The sequence below is a fragment of the Photinus pyralis genome, unplaced genomic scaffold (assembly GCF_008802855.1).
Source record: "Photinus pyralis isolate 1611_PpyrPB1 unplaced genomic scaffold, Ppyr1.3 Ppyr1.4_LG5, whole genome shotgun sequence".
Lineage (NCBI taxonomy): Eukaryota > Metazoa > Arthropoda > Insecta > Coleoptera > Lampyridae > Photinus > Photinus pyralis.
In genome coordinates, this window is record NW_022170596.1 from 37,710,893 (window position 1) to 37,724,555 (window position 13,663).

Below are 13,663 nucleotides of genomic sequence, written 5' to 3' on the forward strand. Positions count from 1 at the left end.
GTTTGCAACCACCCTGTAACAGGCTACTGTGTTTTGAAACTCGTTTAACTCTCGAACACGCGTCGTAATTTTTTATAGGTAGTGCCGTTTCTTGCGGTTTGAAGCGTATGGAGGCCATTGCTCTACTGGAAGTGTATAAAACACTGAAACCTACTATATAAGTCCGTATATGCTTAGGAGCTCAGTAGTTGCCTGTCAACCAGCGAGCATGAACTTTCACTCTAACGTTAAGAAAAGAAGAATAGCGTCTAAAACGGGGAAAGGTCTTATTAACAATTTAATAAATAACCTGCCAGTTGAATTGCATCTGCCCGGATACCAATTTTGCGGTCCTGGCACTCGTCTAAGCAAGCGATTGGCTCGCGGTGATCGAGGTATAAATCCGTTAGACGAAGCGTGCAGAGATCACGATATAGCATATTCAAGGTCTAGCAATATCAGTGACCGCCACGAGGCCGATAAAAATTTACAAAAAGCTGCGTGGGAGAGGTTTCGTTCGAGAAACGCCACTTTTGGCGAAAAAGCAGCCGCCCTTACCGTTGCAGGCATTATGAAAGGTAAAAGAACGTTGGGCATGGGTACGCGACGACGTACCATCAAAAAAAGAAGAAGAAACACAGCAACAATTTCGTTTAACAAAGGCGTTCAACTAGCTAGAAAGTATACTGGTGGTAACGTTCACTACGATCTGAATACAACTGTTCGACGAGCTGTTAACGCGTTAAAGAAGAAAAAGGTCAAACCGCCAAAACGGCGCATTTTACCCATACCTAAGACTGGCGGATTCATACCGTTAATTCCATTGTTTGCTGCACTGGGAGCGGCAGGTTCGTTAGGAGGAGGAGCGGCTGCTATTGCTAGAGCAGTAAATAGCGCGAGAAATGCCGCCAAACAATTGGAGGAGAGCAAACGTCATAATGAAGTGATGGAGGCCGCCGCGATAGGAAAAGGTTTATACTTAAAACCGTACAAGACAGGGTTAGGCCTTTATTTAAACCCCTATCAAAAAAACTTCCAGTGAAGCTACCACGCCGTCCGTTAACAGACTTGGATTTGTCGAAATATGTCAACAATTTAGGCATACAACATTTTAGAGGTATTTTTATGCGGAATACCTTACCGAAGAAAATAAATCGGAACGAATGCGGTATCGTAAACCTAGACGATGAAAATAACGACGGTACACATTGGACAGCGTATGTTAAGCTTGGCACACGTATTTCCTATTTTGATAGCATAGGACGGGTAAAACCACCCCACGAGCTAGTGCGCTATTTTCGAAGCGATGGTAGCAGGAACAATATTAAATACAATTACGATCACATACAACTTCCTAATTCTTTTAATTGTGGACATTTAGTGCTACGATTTTTATACAATAACGCACACTGATTGCGTTAGTTACATTATTATTGTCAAACGACAATGTCTTATACATTGACATTTACTGGTACGACATCTATTTTAAGAGCCTTCTTTCAACCGCCGCTTTTACTCAATGATGACGATTATGTAATGGGGCTAACAAACTTTGAAACCTATAATAGTATACACAACGTTACACCAACAAATAATAAATTCAAATATGGTAATCAGATGATCACAATACCGCCAGGATGTTACGAGATATCCGACATAAATAACTACATAAATGCCCAATTAAACAGGACATCTGGAGATTATGTCGAACTTCAAGCTAACAATAACACTATGCAGTCGGTTATTAAAGCGAACCGGCCCATAGATTTTACTATAGAAAACTCGATAGGAGAACTGTTAGGGTTCGAGAAAAAAACTCTCAGTGCAGAAGAAACTCATACTTCCAGTAATACCATCAACATCTTAAAAGTTAATTCTTTGTTAGTGGAGTGTAGTATCACCACTGGAAACTTTAAAAATGGCGTACCAGCCCATACAATTCACCAGTTCTTTCCAAGTGTGCCAGCGGGGTACAAAATAATCGAACGACCTCTTACTGTAATTTATTTACCTATTAATGTTTCTTCGGTTACCAGTATAACCCTTAAAATACTTGATCAAGACGGCGACATTGTCAATTTTAACGGAGAAGTGATTACGATAGGGTTACACCTTAAAAAGGCGAATCATGGTTAAACGATATAATCAATGTGGGTGCAAGCACGATCACAATAAAAAGGCTCAAGTTGTTCGGTCGAAGATTAGTAAGGGTGCAACAGTCAAACCACTCACAGCTGTTAACAAAGCTTTTCTAAAATCTCTCGGCTTTACTACTTTACAATGAATATATTGGACGTAAATGAGAAAGTGCTTGTAGATAACAGCATAATAAATTATCAATATCATACTCATCAACCGTACACTACGAGATTTGGAAATAATGACGAAATTAGAATTCCAATACAAGAAGATATGTGCACTCTTCCTTCGGAAAGTCATCTCTACATTGAGGGAAAATTACTGCGAGAAGATGGGACGGCGTCACTTACCGCAAGATTTGTAAATAACGGTGTAGCATTCTTGTTTAGTGAAATTTGTTATGAAATAAACGGGATTGTAGTGGATTCCCTTACTAAAGCCGGATTATCATCGACAATGAAGGCTCTAGTTTCTTTAACCCCTAACGACAATACGCGATGTCAAATTTCCGGATGGTTTCCTACTGCTAATAGTACGGTTACTAGTCCAACGGGCCATTTTAACGTTTGTATTCCATTAAAGATGCTCTTGGGTTTTGCGGAAGACTACAGAAAAGTCATATTAAATATACGACAAGAACTTGTTCTAATCCGAGGTAATACAGATAATGACGCCGTAATATCTACAGCTGCGGATGAAGCTCTCAAAGTTGACATCGAGAAAATCTATTGGAAAGTCCCTCACATTATTCCGGCGCTGGCCGAAGAATTAGCTTTGACCAAATACATTGACAAGAAATCGGAGACGCAGATAGCGTTTAGAAGTTGGGAAACGCACCTATACCCAGCTCTTCCACAAACTGATAAACATACGTGGGCGATAAAGACAGCAACTAGTTTAGAAACGCCCCGATATATTATCGTAGGTTTACAAACAGATCGGGATGGACAAGTTAGTAAAGATATGAGCAAATTTGATCACTGCGATATTAAAAATATTCGAGTCTTTCTCAATACGGAACGTTATCCTTACGATAATTTAAATATTAATTTCGGGAATAATCGATACGCAACTTTATACGACATGTACGCAAAGTTTCAATCTTCTTACTACGGCACAGAGAATCGACCATTACTTACACCCAAGCAATTTAAAGATTCGGCTCCTTTAATCGTAATTGATTGTTCAAACCAAAAGGAGGGTTTAAACTCGAAATCGGTGGTATTACGAATTGAATTTGAAACTAATGCGAACGTAGCGAATAATACTACAGCGTATTGCTTGATTTTACACGATCGGCTGTTTACGTACAACGCATTAACGAAAGCCGTAAGACAAATATAAAAACACCAACATAGGAAACGGATATACCACAACAAGAATGATGGTCGTAGTTGATGTACAAAGTTTTAAAACTTCAAAAAAGTGTTTTTCGCCAAAAGAACTTGCAATTTATAATGGAAAACAGATGGCTCATTTTGTCTTCAAGCCTCCATTTCCTTGGAGCAGCTTAGATAACGAGTTTCAACGTCAAGCTAATTGGGTAACTCACAACCATCATGGAATTAAATGGGAAAGTGGCCATACACCGTCTCACCTATTTCCACTCATACTTCGTCATTTAATATCGCCGTCAGATCACGTATACGTCAAAGGAAAGGAAAAGGCGGATATCATCCGAAAAGCTCTATCGCGGGACGTTATCGAGGTGGAAGAAGAACCAGCTCTTCCTTCATTAGAACCAAATTGCTATTATCATATACGATCACCTTGTCATTGTGCTTTATCTAACGTCTATTACATTTATAACACCTATGTAATGCAGTAATTTTTTTAAATAAACAAAATATATTTTTGTTACTTTATTTATTGTACAGTTGGGACATTTTGATATGATTACATAATATGGGTTCTAACACAGATTCCGTGTTTTCAATTCTACATTTAAAACGATATCGATCTAAAGCAGCAGTTTGCCATTGGCCTTTCCTTGCTTCTGTGTAAGCAAAGGACCAAGCTCTTATTACATGAACTGTATTTTTTGTTTCGTCAAAGCTAACACGTTTCATTTTACAAAGTCTTTCAGACCCAATACACACATTTGCGTTTTAAAACATTTATAACAACCGTTTCCATTAATAAACTTATAACATACACGTTGAGCAGTTTTGTATACTTTAGCTAGTCTTAAACGATACACTTTTCTAAATATGAAATGTCTGTTATAGGCATCCCTTTCTAACTCTACAAAATTATCCAGCAAGCAACTAACATTCATCTTGCTCTTCGTTATCTTCTTCTCCTTCGTTTTCTGCTTCATTTTCCTCGTCACTGGAATCTGAATTATCCCAATGCTTCAAATCCTCTGCGGCACCTTCCAATCCAGCTTCACAAAGTTTACGTCTCAGACAAGTTAAACAGTATTTGCCGTTCAGGAATAAATTACACAATTTAATACCGCGACTATATTTTTTAACAAGATCATTACACTCTTCTTCAGTACAAAAACGACCTAGTCCGTACACCGCTTCGTGTTCTGCGTCCTCCACTAAAGCTGACAATTCTTGTACTAAACGTTCCACGGCCGTGTGTGCGTCAACTGCTTTCGTCCAATTTTCGGCAGCGTAACACATCCACATTTTGTCAATTACACAAAAAATACTAAACTAACATGCTACACGAATGAGTATTACTTAAATACTTTTGCCACCTCCACATCAAGTTCCACTTTGCCAGGTAACGAGACCAATACTTCTAGCATGATAGCTGCATTATTACAGTTGATCGCCATTAAGGGTTCTAAAACACTCATGATGTTGTTTTTGAGATCGCCACCTATTTCTGCAACTCCGGTGATTAAGTTCCCATAGAAATGTCCAAATTCTTCAGACGACAAACACTTTAGCCGATACTTTATAACATCCAACTTATTCCACAATTCCATTACGCTTTCCCATCCTAAATACACCTCCGATGGTCCCTCATCGCGAATTTTGATAACCTTCCTTTCGTGAATTGTTATGAACTCAATCACCTTTGAATTTACCTTGATTGGCTGCCAAATGGGATCCGTTGAGTAAAAATAATGGGTAGTAAGTACCCCCTGTTGATCCACAAATGCTGCCCATTCATTTTCATTAAACAAAATAGATTGATTTTTAACGCCACTAATTTTCACAATGGGCGAAAACAAGTGATTTGCAGATAAGGCAATCCATACATGCTTCGTTTGCGATTTATTTAAAGGATACACATGTTGAGCCACTAATTGCACGATTTGTTCTTCATTCTTCTTCTTATTTTCTGACACTTTCTTTTCTGCACTTTCCGCTTTCTCTTTAGCGCCTTGAATTAGTTTAGCAAGCTGATTCATTTTGCATTACTACTACTATTACACGTATTTTCAAACAAATATATACTTTAGGAGCGCTTGAAATCCCACCCGAGCTAAACGGCTCATTTGAGACCCCATCCGTTAAGGAAGGATCATTTGAGACCCCATCCGTTAAGGAAGGATCATTTGAGACCCCAATGGGTTGTAACTAGGTCATCGAGGATTCTCTGAGACCCCACTCGCATTTTAAAAGTAGGTCAGAGGATTCTCTGAGACCCCACTCGCATTTTAAAAGTAGGTCAGAGGATTCATTGAGTCCCCATAGGATTCTGATCAGGATCTGCGCATCCCCATCCATATAGAGCCCATATGCGCGGAACCCAAGGTCAAAGAGGATCTGCGCACCCCCATTCTTTCCCTACTTTACTTGCACTTCTCCAAAACCTTGCAAATGCTGTTAGAGTAAATTACATATAAAAGTGGGCCTAAGATGGACCCTTGAGGAACTCCGTAATAAATATTTTCCCAATCGGACTTAGTTTTGTTAACTACTACACATTGCTTTCTATCTTGGAGATAAGACGTAACAAGTTGTACTGCTGATTGATGAAACCCAAAATGAAATAGAATGGAGTTTAGTAATTGATGATCAATGGTGTCGAAAGCTTTGGCGAAATCCAACATTACCAAAACGGTCAGCAGGCCTGCGTCAGTTGCTCGAATAATGTCATCTGTGAGTCGAAGTAAGGTTGTAACGCCACTATAGTTTTTCCGGAACCCAGATTGAAACTGTGAAATCAGTTTAAATTTGTCGACGTGACCCGAAATTTGGATTTTCATAATTTTTTCCAATATTTTGGACAAAGTTGGGAGAATGCTAATGGGTCTCAGATCACTGAAGGTTTGAGGATTACTATGTTTAGGGATCGGAATTACTTGAGCAGCTTTCCAGGAGTAGGGGAATGTACTTTTTACGAGACATTCATTTACACCGTGAGAGATATAGGGAGCAATAAAAGGACAGCAGAGCCTTATCATATCAATCCCGATGCCATCGGAACCTATTGACTTAGATTTTAATTCCATATCGTTTACGATTACTTTTTAACTTGTTTTATTATATGGTTAATATCCGAAAAGCTAGTAGTTTTAATGATAATTCGATTTTTAGGAAAAATTGGGCATTTGCAAGCGTCAAAATATATTGTCATAATTATTACTTAAATTTTGATTCCAGGTTTTATATCTTATCCTGGGTTAAGTAAAACTCAAATAAATACATCTACTATGAAACATTAAAAAAATAGCTTACAGGGTTTTTTTTTGGTAGGTCCACAGTTGCAAAAATTAAATTTGCTTTGTAGTCAAATGTTTTTACTTATAAAAAATAAAAATAAATTACATATAACTTATGACCACCATATTGACCTCGTCTGTACAAAATTAAAAAAACTACACTATCTTTTCCTTAATTTAACTAATTACCTGGACAAAAATGCGTTACTCTCAGTTTACTATGCCAAAGTGTATTCTGCTTTTAGTTACAACATTATCGTGTGGGGACAAGCAACAGAAGCTTGTAGAGTGTTTACCTTACAAAAACGAGTAATTCGGCGTATATACAATCTAAAATTTAACGAATCGTGTAGAGACACGTTTAGAAACAATAGACTTTTAACCTTTGTGTCAGTTTACTTGTTAAAAATTTTAGTGTACATTCATAAACACCGACTAGTTTTAAAACGAAACCGTGACAACCATGAATATTCCACTAGATCTAGAGATAATTTGTATCTTCCGAAATGCCATCACTCAAAATTCAAGAAGTCGGTCCAGTACGCAGGGTGTTACCTTTACAATGTACTATCACCTGACATCAAGAATATCACTAACACAAACACGTTCAAAAATGTGCTCAAAGACCTACACATTGTAAAGTGTTGTTACACAATCCAAGAGTACATGAATGTCATGTAAATAATAATGTTTGTCCAATATTTGTATACAATGTGTGTGTTTTATACCTATTGATTCTCTTTGTGTGACCAGCCTTATCTATTGTAAAAATAGCTACAAAGGTCTAATAAATTATTATATTATTATATTATTATTTAAGATTAGAATATAAAAACCAGAAAAACCCAGATATTTCGAAAACTATCAGAGATATGTATAGGACATTATTATCAAAAGTTGAAGGTTTTTGGAGGAGCTAAAAGATGACAGAAAAATATACAGGGTGTTCCATTTAAAAAAAGTGAGATTTTTTAATATGAAGTTTTGCAACTTTGGATCTACCAAAAAACACCCTGTAAGCTATTTTTTTAATGTTTCATAGTAGATGTAGACTTTTACTTAACCCAGGATAAAAGGTATAAAACCAGGAATCAAAATTTAAGTAATACTTAATTTTGACAATATACTGACGCTTGCAAATGCCCAATTTTTCTTACAAATCGAATTATCTTTAAAACTACTAGTTTTTCGGATATTAACCATATAACAAAAAAGACGTACAATTACACGTAGAATTCAAAAAAGCATCCAAATACAGGGGGTTCTATTTAAAAAAATTTACCATTTTGGCGCCCTACATTGTGAGCGCACCCTGTATAATTTCAAATATTCAAATAAAATGTGGAGAATATTCAACCATATCATAATACCAAAGCACTCTATTGAAAAATCTTATCTTCAAGGCATTAAGTTACTCCGCGCAATCGTTGACACATGCAGGTAAAAAAGCTCCGGTTTCCAAGTAATTCTGGAATAGTAGAACGACGAAAGCAGGATTATGACGCCAAAGGTTTCCTTCCAACCTTCCATCTTTTTCACAGCAATTTGACGCCAATTGTTTCAAAGACATAAGCAGCGGTAGGTATCCTCATAGGCTCATACTTATCTGGCACGTTCTTTGTAATGGGCGATCAAAGATGAGTGGTAGTCGAGTCGCCTTTGTACGATTTCCCATGTAAACAAAAATTCCAAAGGTGACTCGACAGCAACTCATTTTTGATGCCATAGTATAATCACCATTGTTTGGCACGTTATTTTATTTATTATATTTATTTATTTATAAACGCCACGTGAGTGAAACACCATGAGGTATGCCTATCTCTACTCATCTCTCTCGTCACTGCGCCCTTGCAACAGTTGTTTACGGGCGATGCCATTCCAGTTACGAGTATCTAGTTCAATGTTTACTTGGCCGACATCATATCCGGTCTTTGGCGGTGTCTACTATACCGGCTTTCCGAACGTGACCACCTGATGCATAAAAGGTTGCCCATGTTATCACTTAATATTTTTACAATTAAAACATTTAAAGTGCATCTTTGACGTCTGGCGAACCGGACTGAGCTCCCGAAAGGCAAAACCACAGTACATCTTACAACAGGAAAGGAGTCTGTAAACTTGAGAGATACCCGAGGAGAACTTTAAGGGAGCTTGAATGAAACATAAGAAGAAATTGAGAGTACCTTCATAGAAACTTGAAAAACTAAACTGAGAGACGCTTAAGAAGAAATTGAGAACGGTTTGAGGAGATCGTAAAGAAAATTTGAATAGAACTTGAGAAACTTGAAAGGAACATAAGGAATAGTTGAAGAATTTTAGAGGAACTTGGGAGGAATTGTATGGCAGCTTGAGAGGAAATTTGAGGAGCTGAGATAATCTTGGCTTAAGGTGAAAATGAAATTGATATGTGCGTGTGGCAGTAAGAAACTGCAGAAGAATTTGAGAAGAGTTTGGAAAGGCTTGACGAACTTGAGAGGAACTTGGGAAGAATTTTATTGGAGCTTGAGGGAAAATTTAAGAAGATTCAGATTGAAGAAAAAATTGAGACTTAATTCAAACTTGAGAGGAATTTGGTGGGAATTTGATGGGGAACCACTTGGGTTAACTTGGGTAAAAGCAAGCCATCTTACCTTCTTCTAACAACAAAAATCACATTGTAATATTTCTTATTTTAATTTTGTTTTGCGAATCATCTTGGAAAGCGACTACTTATTAACTAACAACCTGAAAGCATTGTAGTTCCGTGTCAATATAACTAAAATCCACATAGAAAACGTTTTATCTCGTGTCGTTGAGCAATTAATCAAATACCCGCATGGCACCAACTTCGAACTTGGTTAAATACCCAGGTATATATTCGCGCAACCCGCCACACACGTTTAGACAAAGTAATTTAACTAATTTTTGTCGATGGATCCATTAATTAGATGTCCGCACGGTTACTTCAAATGAAAGGAAAACTTTCGCATAAAGCACTTCGGCTATATCGAAAGATTCAGCCCTTCGGAATTATGCCGCAAACTTTCCTCATTTAGTGCAATCGGACCGCCTAATAGCTGCGAACGTTACAATCAGAATTAAACTCCTGAAAAGTTCAAAAACTTTACGGAATTAATCAAGAGCTACAAAAGTTCTTAATAATTGCCAATTGGAATTTGCAACTTTCATCGTATGAAATAAAGCACGACATGAAAGTACAATGTTGAATTTGCACATAAATCTCCTTGGCCTTTTTGTAAAACGTGTAAACTGCGCTGAATGATCGCGACATACGTGAAAGTAGAGGTATTTATGGGAATTCGATGCAAGAAGGGATGACACGCGGAAGAGAAAGTGAAACAGTTTACCGTACGGATTACCGTTTTTTATGCAGCCAAAATTTTCAACGCTGTACCTTTCACTCTATTTACATCGGCGAAAGATCCGTTCGAAGATATCATCTGCCATCCTGTACGAGAGAAACCACATTAGCCTGCAAGATCGGAAAAATGGAACGATAAATTCCGTCCGCGGTCATTAAAAACCACTTTACTTCATTTTTATTGATGGCTTTAACAATTTTACGTACGCACATTAACCGTTTAATGTCTAAAAATGAAATGAAGCTGATTGATTATATGACGCGGAAAACGTGTCTATCAGCGCGGATATCACTTTCATTCGTGGGGAGCGATAGAATGAACACTATTTTAAATTTCAATTCAGCACTAAAAATTGGCTTTGCGAGCCGAAATCTGGCACGTGTATCAATGTTTTTTGAACGTTTAATAGCCGGTAGCCAAATTGAAAATAACTTAAACGGGGAAACAGGGGGTAGACAAGACAATCCCAATTGATTTTTCAATATTGAAAGCCGAACCTTTTCTGATGTATCTAATTTGCTAGGAGAAAATATTGATACAGAAAAGATGATGGATTGTAGCGATTTATTTTTTTGGGTAATCTGATTAAATTGCGTATATATGCTCACTCTTTTGTTTTACAGTAATTGCGCATTCGAACCGTAATACAAAAGAAAAACCGCACAATTTGCCGATGAAATTGGTTTCAAAACTGTTTCACACCAGTATACGTGGTCGTAATTTTATTCAAATGTTTTTAGGAGCTGTAGAGAGACTCGCCTCGGAACGATCTCCCCACCACCAAAACTCGCCCCCAGTAAAATTCGCCTCGGAATAGTAGCTACGAAATTTGAGCAAGTCCTGAAAAATACAATGCACCAAATATTAGGTGAAATACACCTTGCCTTAGTGTATTTAACCCCCAGGTTCTACACTAACTTCACACTACAAGAACACGGTAATAAAGTCAACACGGCAACGTTTAAAAATGGCTACCCGAATGACTATTCCCTCCAAAGCTAAACAAGATCCCGCTTAAATTTGAAAAGTGGCACGTGATCAAACATCTAAGGCAGGGCCCCCTTACGTTAGTTGTAAACAACGCTATGACCTGAAGCACAGTAGGGAAGGAACGTAAAACACTGAAATTGTGACAAGTTTGTTCAATAATGATCGTAATTATTATGATTGTAAAAGCTCGGAAATTTAAGTCGAAATAAATTACATTGCAAAAATAAACTTTGAAAATGGTAGTTCACCGAATAAAAATAGAAATAGGCTGGGGAAAAAAAAACTTACCAATAAAAAAACCAGCTGTCAAATTAATATTAAATTGTGTAGTAAAATTAATTGTTTGTAATGATGTGAATGCGTAACATAAAATTATAACATCACAAAAAGTAGCATGTAGACTTCAAGAGGTAACAAATAGATTAAAAACAAGTTTTTGGAATTATGGGTCAGGTAAGCAGGTACCAAGATTCTAAGAAAGGGTGAAATACACAGGATGTGACTCATCTTTTGGTGCAATAAAGTCATTTTGTTAAAAGCAAGATGGAAAATTACATGGCCTTGTAGGCAAATTTAACTAAAAACAAGACATGTGGAAATTATTGAATCGCCGTTCATTTATCGCACATAGATTCTAAACTGAAGAGTTTTGATTAGCGTAATCCCGCTTCTGCAAGATAGGTAACCCACCCCTGGTTTCGGGGTTTCGAGCCTACAATTGAAAGTCGAAGACAATCACGGAATTAGGTTTCGTAGCTCAATTTTGACTACAGGTTTTACCACCCCCGTGACTGCTTCATTCACGGAGAAAATGTTAGTTACAAACAACAAATCAGTACATACATCAAATGAATCGGTAAAGTAATCAACATCAATAAACATAAATTAAGCAAGCATTACACCAAAAACGTAAACAATTACAAACAATAGCATAACGGTATCACATATGTGATTACGCATTGCGGTTAAACCAAGTAAATTTCAAAAACAAAACTCGTCAATACGTCCACATGGCGTTGAACTGTCGAGAGTTGTTTAGGCGCCCACCTTGCACTAATGTTATTCATCCCTAAAGATCGTGGATGATTCGGTGATTGATTGTATTTGAAAGCCTGGACTTTTTTGTTATTTCATTGACCTTTTACGTCGATCACCTATACATGAGGTTTTCAACAAGCGTGATATTTTCCGGATATGCTGATTTTGGGTTTTACTCGAGCGCATCAGATTGAAGTAAGGTGGGTTGACTACGTGTTGAAAAGTGTGCATTTCAATAATCTGACGATTTGAGCATGATATGGGGTAGTGGGAGGGTTATAAACTTGTAAAAAACGTTATCTTGACATGATAGAGCGCATGAAGATTTTTTGTATTGGGAAAGAAATTATTCAAGGATAGCAGAAGTAATATAATCTGCCGATTTTCACACGCCAAAGTGGAACAAATCGTAAATAAAGTTCAGTACGTTCCGCAGTTGAAGCATACCAATTGACTGAGATCATAGGCGGTGGGGTAATTTACCTAAAGGGATCAACTCTAGGATCAACTCGTAGTTAGAAAATAATTATCGAAATATACAGTTGACTAAGATCATAGGCGGTCATGTAATTTACAAAAAGGCATTAACTCATAGTCAGAAAATAATTATTGAAATATACTTTCGCAGGAATAACGGAGTTATAGTTTTTTTAATGACTATCACAAAAAATAGATTAATTGCAATTCGCTGTATCGAAAGTCTTTATGCACAAACGTTATCTCACGGAGTTTCAACGACATTAAGATATTTTACCTTTGAACTAACCGGTTGTAACCTTTCCGAGCTCAGAAGGGCGCTTTCTGTCAATACTCTGCAGTCAGATAAAAACACACAACAAAAGATAGGGAGTGATAGCGCGGCATATAAAGTGCGAGAAAAATCTTAACGTTTCTCACGCTGAGCAACTCCGAAAATCAATTTTGGGTAGATCGAAAAAGCAACATTTTGATCGACACGAGTTGTCGGCATACAAATCAGTAATATGTATATAAAAGCATAAACGTATTCAAATAACTCTAATTACAATTCCAAGTAGTTAAATGCTTCGTACAACAAAACTAATCTGATGGATTTATACGTATAAGTTAACTAACATGAATATATTCGAAAGTTAAATTTATCGTAACGACAAAGGGTAATGTACTGGGTGACCCAATAAAACTGTTCCTCGACCATATCTCGAGAACCGTTCGTCATATGACTTAGGTATAAAATTATTATTGTGTAAATAGGTCATGAAGAATCGCTGGAAAATATTTTCGAGTTCTAAAAATGACCAACAGAGAGCGTAACTGCCATCTTACATTTTAAAATTCCATTTTCTTTAAATTTCGGATAATAAACTAAAAAAAAATTTTCACATTTTTAAAGAGAACCAGTTTATCTATCATTTTCGTAAAAACAATAACTGACTTATTTCAAAAACAAAGACGGTGTGGGGTGTTCAATTGTTTTTGCAATAACCTGCTTTAACGTCTTAACCGTTTGACCGATTTTAACAAATTTGGTATGGTTGAAAAGAGC

The 13,663-nt window shown here is 37.0% G+C and overlaps 1 protein-coding gene across 1 annotated transcript; it reads left to right on the top strand.

Annotated features, from left to right (window-relative positions):
- Positions 1-2,259: 2,259 nt before the first annotated feature.
- On the top strand, positions 2,260-3,462 carry LOC116170718. Its single transcript, XM_031487222.1, has one exon. It carries the CDS (start codon positions 2,260-2,262, stop codon positions 3,460-3,462), a length of 1,203 nt encoding a protein of 400 aa, XP_031343082.1.
- The last annotated feature ends 10,201 nt before the right edge of the window (positions 3,463-13,663 follow it).

Coding starts and splice junctions, on each gene's coding strand:
- LOC116170718 (XM_031487222.1), top strand. CDS start 2,260: ATGAATATATTGGACGTAAATGAGAAAGTGCTTGTAGATAACAGCATA.